The sequence below is a fragment of the Musa acuminata genome, chromosome BXJ1-2 (genome assembly GCF_036884655.1).
Source record: "Musa acuminata AAA Group cultivar baxijiao chromosome BXJ1-2, Cavendish_Baxijiao_AAA, whole genome shotgun sequence".
Classification (NCBI taxonomy): domain Eukaryota; kingdom Viridiplantae; phylum Streptophyta; class Magnoliopsida; order Zingiberales; family Musaceae; genus Musa; species Musa acuminata.
The window spans coordinates 31201931-31213516 of NC_088328.1; the positions used below are offsets into that span (position 1 = coordinate 31201931).

At 46.8% G+C, this 11586-nt stretch overlaps 1 protein-coding gene across 1 annotated transcript; it reads right to left on the reverse strand.

Annotated features, from left to right (window-relative positions):
• Positions 1–250: 250 nt before the first annotated feature.
• LOC103976484 (abscisic acid receptor PYL3) lies at positions 251–2936 on the reverse strand. The gene is made up of 3 exons (XM_009391701.3): positions 2472–2936; positions 1674–1889; positions 251–759 (listed from the first exon to the last, which is right to left on the reverse strand). Exons 1-3 carry the CDS (start codon positions 2673–2675, stop codon positions 544–546), a joined length of 636 nt encoding a protein of 211 aa, XP_009389976.2. The 5' UTR covers positions 2676–2936; the 3' UTR covers positions 251–543.
• Between the last annotated feature and the right edge of the window lie 8650 nt (positions 2937–11586).

An 11586-nucleotide genomic window follows, 5' to 3' on the forward strand; every position in this document is an offset into this window, starting at 1 on the left:
GTCCGAAGGAAGGAAGGAAGGAAGGAAAAGGCATGCAGAAGAGATTCCTCAAGCTCTAAAAAGTCAAAGACTGCACAAAATTGACATGTCCATGCTGTCGGTAAGGCCAAAAGTCCAACTAGTCTCACATCTTATCTCTACAGACACAGATAAAAAGAGTGTTGGATTGTCGTCTTTGCACTTCGATGGCCCAAAGCTGTCAACATAATCATCCAACACCCTGTAAGTGATTGTTAAATGTATGGAGTCATGTAACAACAGCACAAGATTCATATTTGCAGAGGCCAAAGTCCAACATGTCTCAAATCTTATCCTGATGGAACAGAGAGAGTGTCAGATTTTTTTTGTTTCCAGGACACAATGAGCCTTAATAAATGCACCAAAGCTGTGAAATAATGATCCAACGCCCTATGGTTCTTACACTCTAATAGAGCTGATGGTCCAATTTACCTCAATGCGAAAACGACACCAAGAACGATCTCAAGTCATAGAACGAGCATAGCTCGCTCGCTTGCGGCTATCTCCATGTCCCTCGGATGGCTTTTAGCAGTCAATCGGCTCTGTGTAATCCTGAACTGCCAAGCGCTCCGATATGTCAGCCAACGATTTCAGGTTGCACTTGATCAATGCCTCCACAAAGTAGCAGGTCTCTTCCTTTGTGTTTCCATCTGGAACATCCACGACAAACGACTCGATTACCAGAGTTGCTGGTCTACCGTCTATCGTTTCGGGATGGGCGGTAATGATAGATGAGTAGTTCTGCAGTACAAAACGAGATGCTAGATAAGCCACAATTCAGTAAAAAAAGTCTTTGATTATTAATAGATACATCGGATTCGATCAAAAAGAAAAAAGGACCACTGCTTGAAGTTTCCTTTGAGTTTGGACTTTAGCGATCCTATCAATACCATCAAACAGATAGATTGAATTAGGATAGACGAGAATCTGAACCTGAACATGAATAAAACACTTGAGAATAAGAATTTCATCGTTGAATAGTCGATTGTTCATAGGAAGGTTGTCAATTTTCCCCACATTTCTAAAGCAAACTACACAGCTATGCAAACTTAAAAAGACACCAGTACCAATAATTTGTAATTGGATAGAACAAAGCGAGGTGAGCTGTAATGTCCGACGGTACTCGAAAGCAGGAATATTTTCATTCCAGATGAACTGGATTAAAACAGGTGATGAAAGTCTAAATCTAAAAGTTTATAGACTGTTAACCTCAAAGTTATTGCTGGAGACCAGTTTCTAATTTCAATTTAATAATGAACAGTTTATCCGACCTCAATAAATCGAATCAGATCAGAACAAAAAGAGTACCCAAGCAAATGAACTATTTTGATGCATCCAAAATATAAACATCAGAACATAACTGCATAAGAAAGCATAGATTTGAGAAGCAGCAATCACAAGCTTCTTCTTACCGAACATGAAGATCTATCTATAGCGGAATGCGATTATATGTTCTCAAAGTGATGATATTACATCATCGATCACAGAGTAGTTCATATATCCAACAGGTTAGTTCGAATTTATGGTTTCGATACACATCGATAGAAAACCATTAACAGGGAACATAACGCTAAAGAAATAGGCTCATTCATGATCATCTGATGTATTTTTTAAAGGAAATAAGACAATAAGAACATCTGAGGAGATCAACACACCTTGAGTCTGTGGTCTCCCCCAACAATTCTGATGCTGAGAACCCGTTCATCGTCGTCGAGGTGCTCCAGCCTTTCGAAGCTGGTGGTCGCAGGTAGTCCAGATTTGATATTTACCTCTCTCAGGCTCCCAACCCCTGTGCCATCCTGCACGATGCATCTGCTAACAAAGGGCTTGTACTTCTGCGGCTGATCAAACCTTCGAACGAGAGACCACACCTATTACGTATCAACAAACAAGGAAGACAGAGCATCATCACTGTGAACGCAACAAATGCCACAACCCAATTCGCATCTCCAACTCTAGATTTATGATTTAACATGAAAAAGAAGCATTTTGGGAACCATCAGATGCCAGTTATAGGAAGATAAGTATATCTAATAGACAAAGAACCCAATCACTGCATATTCTCATCGTCCTAGCTACTCTGAAGCATCCAAGATTATCTTTTTATTGAAGGATTCCCAACCGGAAATTCCATTTTAGACAAGCAAAAGTTTCATCAAGAAAAAAGAGAGACAAATGACCTCAAACAAATTAAAAGACCCAACAAATGAGAGAAGAAATCACGATGCATGCACGAAACCTTGTTTCTTCATAAACCAGCTTCAATCAACACCAAATCCAACTTGTGAGAGGGGAAAAAAACGTTTTTTTTCCTTTTTTTTGCATGATTTTCCGGGTCTGCTCATCAAATTTTATACCAAACAAAATCCTCGAGAAAATCCATTAGAATATATCTTATCAATCTCGAAGCACCATGTCCAGAGAGAGAGAGAGAGAGAGAGAGAGGATCATACATGGTGGACAGGGGCTTTGATGTGCTTGAATATGGCGGAGCTGCACTGGTTCTCGTTGGGCACATGCCGGTGGAAACTCCGAACATATTCCGCCTCCAACGCCCGGCACTCGGTCCCCGGCGGGTTCATCTCGTCAGCGAGTCGCCAAAGAGCCGGCACCTTCGACTCCGCCCCCCCGCAGCTGCCACCGTTCATCCGCACCATCCAACTCCTGTCCCGGCCCCCGGTAGCACGATCGCACCCGATCGAATCCGGGGAAGCAGCAGCAGCAGCCACAGCAATCAAACCAAATACCCTCCACCCCTTCCTCCCAAATCGCTTCGCTTCCTTCCTCGAGCTTCTCCACTCACCTTGTACGACCTCTTTCGCCCACAGAAAAGGGATATTCTACTTCTATATACCAACATCTCTCTCTCTCTCTCTCTCTCTCTCTCTCTCTCTCTCCACCGTCCTCTCGTCGCCCGCAGAAAACATACGATCCCACAAAGGAAAAAACGTCCTGGCGGCGGCCCCGCCGCTTCATCTCTACAGATCCATTCTTCTACTGACACCCTCATCGTGTAACCTTTATTACGGAAAAGCCATCACGGTTTTGTCCTCGGCTCGGCCGCCGTAGTGGGGCGGTGATGTGCTTTCAACCTCAGGTAACACTGGGCGGCGGCGTATCCGTAATTTAAGCCAATGACAGTGGCATTTAAATGCAAAGAATGGGCTTCTTGCTTGTCGATGAGGTTGGCATCACAGGTAGACCGTAACGTCACCCCTTAGTTGACCGTTGCTTCTGGTGGGCCGACAACGAGCGGGTCCCGCCGATGCGCCTGTTTTCGGCGGTTTATATATTAATATATATTTACCATTACGAATATTAATGCAGTATATATATCTCGAGATGTTTCCGAAAGGTTCTTCGAGTTTCGAAGGGCGGGCCGTCGCACGGCCGTCCGTCCGTTGCGGCGGCGCCCCTCCGAAGCTGTTTTTACATGTCAATCCTCCGTAAAGTTGGGAAATAACATTCTGTTATTACAATTTCTAATCTCATATATAACATACGATTATTTTTTAAAAAATATCTTTTTATTGATTCTTTTAAAAAAGTTTCTCCGATTATCAATTTTTTCATCAGGTATCTTTTTAATATCCTATATACCTCTTGTTATCACCACTTTTGTAACGTCGATCGTCACCTTCGCCCCACTATAGTGTTTTGTCGTGCTATGTCACTTTCGACATTTTATTTCAGCTTAATTACCTTCTTTCCCTACATGAGATCTTAATTGACCTCTCATATTATCCTTTCGATGTAGGTCCATATAAAGATCAATATAACGATAGTATCACCATGGGGCCCATCAACAGTATGAATGAAGGTCTCATAATGCTTATTCTCAAGGGTCTTTTTCTCGATAGAGATGGAGTTGCCAATGGGGACATATAAGGGGTGTCGGGCAAGGGGTACGATAGAGACAATGCGACAAGATGAAGGTGCCCATAACAAGGCAACGAGATGAAAGCGATCATGACCAAATGGAGAAACGATCGACAACATCCACCAAAATAAGGAGACGACAAGGAGAGACATTTAGAATATTTGAGAAGAAAATATACTGATAAGGAGAACATTGTTAACCAATCATCATCGGATACATGACATTCATATGGTGCTCAGGATGGAAGGAGAAGACAAAGGTCAACCTCCATCTATTTGCCCACGTGGACACGGGTTCAAGGTAGGTAGTTCTAGGTTGTTCCCCTCTTATCGCCCATGTGGAGGTTGTTGGAGGGAGTTAGAGGCTACCTCCCTATAGAATATTTCACCCATCTCTTTACGACCAGGTATAAAAGCTCATATTCAACGCAATGAAGAAGAGGAGTTACCTTTTTTGACAACTTATGTTAACACTCATATACCTCGGGTTACTAACTTGGGTATTCAAGGAATCGAATTACGAAACATCTTTTGACCTCGATCTTTATGTAGGTGGTATCTCGGGAGCTCAACATTTTCATCTTGGATGCACCTTGGACAATCTTATGTATATAGGTTCGGACCATGTCGAGTTGACCAGGATATCAATGACTTCTTCCCCTATCATTTTGGTGCTAGAATGAGGGCTTGATGTTATAGGAATGACCACCAGCCGACCCTCTCAATAAATGCTCAAGTGAAGAGGCTTTATCTTTGACTCACAAGAGAGGCAACAGCTACCCTTTATACATATGAGTGCATCCACCTCGACGTAGATATTGATACAATAGTAGTGTTTATTCATCGACCTAGCTCTCTCACTCCGAAGGATGATCCCGAGCCACTTGCTCATTTCCGTTGATGTGTTCTTAAATCTCACTCAACAAGTACAGATGCTAACAAGCATGATATAGGTCGTCATTCTACTTTTGCCTAAGTTAGCCTAATAAGTGGTGCCACTAGCACAACAACCATCAATGGTTCTATCGTGACCGGCACTGATACCTATCAAGGTTTCCTAACCCGACATGGTGTCGACATCCCAGGAGTGCCGAGACCCATCAAACCATCAGGCGAGGGGGCACTTCGGTCCCCAATCATGGCATTCAGTAGACAATGCTAGCACTCTATCTTACTTGAATCCAAAGCCCAATCGATGGATTCGATTAAGAATTTCATGTAGATCCAACTATGGTAGATGGATCAACGTTTGAAGGAGATGCGATAAAAGTTTCAACAATCAAAAGGTGAAACGTTGGTCGACCTTATCTCAAGTCAATCACTGTTCACCCAAAAAATCTAGGAAGAACCAATTCCAAAAAACTTTCAACCCTCATCCTTGTAAGCATTCAATGGTAGTGTGACGGAGCACATTGCAACTTTTTATGCCCAAATATCATTGTACAATACTTTGGATGCCTTGATGTATAGCACCATCCTGATCATGTTACGAGGCCTAGCATGAGAATGGTATGCTTGCCTAAAGCAACTTTTTATTAATTCTTTTGTCCCAACTCATGAAGGAGTTCTAATTTCAATGCACCTTAGACTTAAGTAGGACGAGGAAGAAATGCTAGAAGACTTCGTAACTCAGTTCACAAGTGAGATTCGAGGCATGCTAGATGCCCATGTAACACTTATAATATAGACCTTCATGATGGGACTAAAACCCTCTCGCCTATTCTAATTATTGATAAAGAGACCATTAGTAACTATACCAAAGGCTTTCAAATGATCAATCAATACATCGTTGTCGAAGCAATGGTTTTAAGTATAAGGAGTCATGCAAAAGGCCAAAACAAGAGTGGTCACAATCAACCTTAACCCCGAGATCACTATGGCGAAGGAAAAACAAATGATCTTAGTTATCTCGCCCAAGGTCCGAGTTTTTCTATAGATAAGAAAAAATATATAAAATAATTCTGCAAAATGATTAATTAAAATAATTTGTTGGTAACCTTAGTCGCATGGGGCACCGTAGAGTAGGGTGCCCCAAAATTCTGTAAAATAATTAATTAAATAATTTATTATTATTATTATTATTATCATCATCATCATCATCATCATCATCTATTAGTCATACATGGTGATGTGTACAAGTGATGTATGATGTGAACGGATGATCATGAATTATGTGATGTGGTATATATATATATATATATATATATATATATATATATATATATATATATATATATATATATGTATGTGATGTAATTGTTATTATTATTGAGGCCTATAAGCCTCTATTTTTCTCGTTTGTTATTAGGCATAGTTGAATGAGGGTTGGGATCACGTCAACAAGCATTGACTTGCTATCGAAGAGAGCATATCGACTGAGGGTCCAAGGTTGTCGATTCAAGACATGGGTCGAGTGACCTTAACCTTATCGGTGTCCACCTAATACACAAAGTCGGAGAATCAAACGAAGAGGCATAAGTTTAACGTGTCAAATAAACTAAACATTGCACTTCGGATCCCTTTCACGGAAGTTTTGAAACACGCCTTAGGAGGAGGGGAGACAAATGATAAGAACATATTAGCCAATCATTATCCAATACATGGCCTCCATATGGTGTCCAAGGTGGAAGGAGAAGACGAAAGCTACCCTTCACCTATCTACTCACGTGGATAAGAGTCCAAGGTAGGCAATTATAGATTGCCTCCCCTTTATTGCCCACATGGACAATAGGCCAATGAGAGAATATTGAAGGTGATTAAAGGTTGTCTTCCCATAGAATATTTCATAGAATATTCTATCTATTTACAACCAAGTATAATAACTTATCAACATAATGAAAAAGGGGAGTTACCTTTTTTGACAACTCGTGTCTACACTGATATGCCTTGGATTACTAACTTATGTGTCAGAGGGATTTGGTCAAAAAAATATTTTTTAGATCTCGATCTTCATATCGATGATATATCGGAAGCTCAACATTTCCACCTCGAAGGTACTTCGGACAACCCTACGCATATGGGTTCAGACCACAATAGGCTAACAAGGACGTCAATGATTTTTTCCCCTATCAGATATTAACCGAAAAAATTGAATGTTGGAGGCACCTTATAAAAAAAAACCCAAAAAGAAAAGCTTTTCAAGAATATATAAAATTAAAAAATATATTATGTATATATATATATATACACACATATAATTAAGATATATATTTCTTCTTATCCTTATATTCCTAAGGTAAAATGATAAATTTCACTTGATTTTCATAATTATACCTCTAAATCTTATATTACCATATACATATATATATCCCTTCAAAAACTAAAAAATTATACCATCAGTAAAATACAAAATTCATTATGATGGTAAGAATATTTGATTTATTGAAAGGAATGGCAGGAGTAGAAAATTATAAAAAAAATGTATTTACAAATGTTGGATAAATAATATGTAAAATGCAAGTATACCATATTATTTCTGAATCGATGGCTTCTCTGTCGCTTGAGTCACAGTAAGTTTTGATGCGGCAAGGCATCTGTTTAAGCCGTGGCCTCGGGGCCGTCGCGGCTCGGTTCTGGGTCCGGAAGTCGGGGGTCTCTAGCGGCGTCCGTCGGGGTCTTCCGGCGGCCGCGTGCGGTGGTTCGGGTCGGGACGTCGGGTCAACCGCAGCTCGGGTCGGCAGGTCGGCCACAGCTCGGGTTGGCAGGTCGGTCGCAGCTCGGGTCGGGACGTCGGGTCAGCCGCAGCTCGGGTCGGCAGGTCGGCCACAGCTCGGGTTGGCAGGTCGGTCGCAGCTCGGGTCGGGACGTCGGGTCGGGACGTCGGGTCGGCCGCAGCTCGGGTCGGCAGGTCGGCCACAGCTCGGGTTGGCAGGTCGGTCGCAGCTCGGGTCGGGACGTCGGGTCAGCCGCAGCTCGGGTCGGCAGGTCGGCCACAGCTCGGGTTGGCAGGTCGGTCGCAGCTCGGGTCGGCAGGTCGGCCGCAGCACCTGAAGAGTCGACCGTCTGGTACCTGCACAAAGGTCGGACCGAGGCGCTCGGCCCGACCCCTCCGACGGCTAAGTTAGCGATGTGGAGGGGGTTTTGGAGGAAGAGATGGCTCCATACAAGTGTGGAGTGTGAGTGTGTCCTCTGGCCTCAGTGTGTTGAGTGTGTCCCCCCTCCCTTCCTCTTAGCATGCGAGGGTATTTATAGGGGAGGTTTGATGTTACCTGACGTAGCTGTCTGCAGGGCAGGACTGTACCTTTGGTGGCGTCTGACATTGCCACTGGGGCTGTGTGGGAGGCCGAGCTGCTGCAGGGTATGGCGAGCCTCGGGCAGTGTGTCACCCAGGGGGATGCTGTCATAGCGTGTCACATCACCATTTTTGCCCCTATCAAGTTTCTTTCAACTCATCAAATTCCGGCTTCCTCAATCCCGAACTACAGGGGATTACCTTCTGAGGCCATACGTCAGCTCCGATCCCGAACTTACGGTGACCGGTCGCACCGAGAAGGATGAGTTCCTGATACTAGCAAGCGATGGGCTGTGGGATGTCATATCGAGCGAGATGGCATGCAGGGTGATCGGGAAAATGCCTCGAGGTCTTGGCATGCGATGGTTACCCATGTGGAGTGGCTAATTTTGCTGCTAAAGAAGCAGCTGCTGTGTTGGTCAGGCTTGCCATCTCTCGGGGCAGCGTAGACAACATCAGTGTGGTGGTGGTAAAGCTCTAATGCTGGCATGGTGGTTGTCACCTCTGCATCAATGCAGATTTGCATTCATAAATTTCAAGACGTGCCTTCTTTATAGCCTCTCTAATGCCATAAGAGTGTTTCATGTCTTTGTGTTTAGGTAAATGTATGAAAGCTTCAGTTTCTAGTCTGTTAGATGTATTGACAGAGGAAGCAATGTGTCTACAAAACCCTGTGTTTTGTGCTGAGCTGCTTTATAACATGAATCAAATTTCTTGATTCATCAATTGAATTCCTGGGTCTTTCTATCTTGTTCGAGATTGCTATGCTTATATAAAACCAATAAAATTGATGGGATGTGATGCCGTCTGCACCTGTTTAAGCCGTGACCTCGGGACGTTACGGCTTGGTTCAGGGGTCCGGATGCCGAAGATCGCGCGTAGAGCCTCCTGGTGTCTTCGGGGTGGGCGGTCACGGCCGGTCGATCCGCGGGTGATCCCCCAAGGTGGTCAGCTGCAATCCCCTGGCAACGTGGTCGCCGAGTACCTGCACAAAGGTCGGACCGTCCTCTGGGCCCGACCCCTCCGACGGTCTTGTTAGTGGATCAAAAGGGGTTTCCCCTGCCCTGTGGCCTTTTTGCCCTGGACTCTTATAGTTTCGGTCTGATATTACCTGGTGTTCCTGCTTGTCAGAACGGGGTCGTGCCTCTGACTGGATTTGACGTTGCCATTAGGGTGGCGTGTCGGATCATCCGATCGCAGGGTATGGGCGAGGGAGTCGCTGGCTGAGGGGGTGACGTTGGAGACGTCGAGTCGACATTAATGCCCGTACACTCGGACAGGGTGCGGCCTGCGCGCGGAGGATGGCGTGACATGTTGCGTCATCATCACTCCCTGAGGGGAGTCTTTTCTACTGTCCCGCCCTGGGATGGCTGGGGTCATGGTCCGTGTCCCCGTTGACGTTCATGGTGATTCCCCTATCACTTCCCCCCCCCCCAGGCGGAGGTTTGCTGCATCGGTCTTTTGAGTTTCGCGGACGGAGGGCGCCCTCGTGCGTTTGGACAGGGAAACCATAAGTCCGAGCGACTCGGAATGACTGGATCGAGGGGTCGAGGGTCGGGAACTGAACTGGAGCGATTCGGGACGGCGAGGTCGTCGAGTCGTCGGTCGGAAACGGCACTGGAGCGACTCGAAATGACTGGATCGTCGAGTCGCAGGTCGGAACCTGAACTGAAACGACTCGAAATGACTGGATCGAGGGGTCGCGGGTCGGGGACTGAACTGGAACGATTCGGGACGGCGGGGTTGTCGAGTCGTTGGTCGGAAACGGCACTGGAGCGACTCGAAATGACTGGATCGTCGAGTCGCAGGTCGGAACCTGAACTGAAACGACTCGAAATGACTGGATCGTCGAGTCGCAGGTCGGAACCTGAACTGAAACGACTCGAAATGACTGGATCGAGGGGTCGCGGGTCGGGGACTGAACTGGAACGATTCGGGACGGCGGGGTTGTCGAGTCGTTGGTCGGAAACGGCACTGGAGCGACTCGAAATGACTGGATCGTCGAGTCGCAGGTCGGAACCTGAACTGAAACGACTCGAAATGACTGGATCGAGGGGTCGCGGGTCGGGTACTGATTGCGTGCTGTCACGCGTTGGCGCTGCGTTCGAGGTGCGGACGTTTATTGCTTGGGACATACCGCCCCGCCGTTTCCTACTGGCGGGAACGCGGGCGTCTTGAGTGGATCGTGCGGCGTCATGCGCCACGTGGCGCTTTGGGGGGGGTGGCGCCGTTTCTAGGGATCAAGCGCGGTCGCGCGGGATCGGCAGATCTGGGGCGCTGAGGCGCGCTGCCGGCTGTGATTCATTTCCCCTTTCTCGGGAAGCTCGACCGTTACCTCTAGCTCATTTTATATAAGCCTTCCTTAAAGGGGTTTCGCTGATCGTCGTTTAGCTGCTGTCGCTCCGTTGGGTTGCTGCTGTCCCTCGTTCACCTTGTCCTTCGACTCAGGCCTTCTACATCGTTTCTGAGGTTAGGATGTCTTCGTCTTCCTCATCCTCCACCTCTTCTTCTGAGGGCCCCGGGGTCAGGCATTTGTCCCCGGGGGGCGAATCCTTAAAAGTGGGGGGAAGTTCCGCCCGGCTTGCAAACCTCAAGCTGTGGCACGACGTAGAGTCGGTGGTGACCGAGGAGCTTTTGGAGGAGCTCCGGGTTCGCTACTATATCCCGGAGGGTTACAGCTTGTGGGCCCCCCGTCCGGACCAACGGCCGTATGATCAGCTCCCTCAGGGATTCGGGCTGACGGTGGGTGCTCTTGAGGCGGGGTTGCGGTTTCCGCTTCATCCCGTAATCGAGGACTGCCTCCGTGCCTGGGGCATCTCGCCATCCCAGATGGCGCCGAATTCCTGACGATACTTGGTCATCTTTCTTGGGGAGTGTAGGATGGCCAGGATAGAACCGTCCAGGGCTCTATTTCTGGCCTGCTTTCGTTTGTGTAGGGGTCGGGGTGAGTATCATCTGGCCGCTCGTAGTGGGTTCAGGATCGGTGGGGCCCCTTCCAATAATAAGGGCTGGAAGAGTCGCTTCTTCTTCATCAGCTGCAGTCGGGGGTGGGGCTTCAACACCGGATGGACCTCTCGCACGATCGACAACGTCCTCCCGTTGCTTTCAGGCAGAGAGTCGGCGGATGTAGATCGTTTGAGGGGCATCCTGTCCTCTTCTCGGATGATCAAAAAGATGACCGAGGAGTGGCTGGCCGACGTAGGGTTGAGCCCGGCTGCTGGGGGTACGGTTGCCTTCCCGTCGCATGCCCCTTCTCCTTTGTCTCGTGTTGTCTGATTGATCGGGTCTCCTTTTGCAGGGATGGTGAACTTCCAGTCCGTAAAGAAGGCGTCGCACTCCCGACCGACTGTGTCTCAGCCACAGGGCGGTACTGGCTCCGGAGAGGTCCCGAAGAGGGGGGCGCCCGAGACTGCGCCGACTTCTCCGAACACGAGTCGGCCGGCGAAGAAACTGAAAAC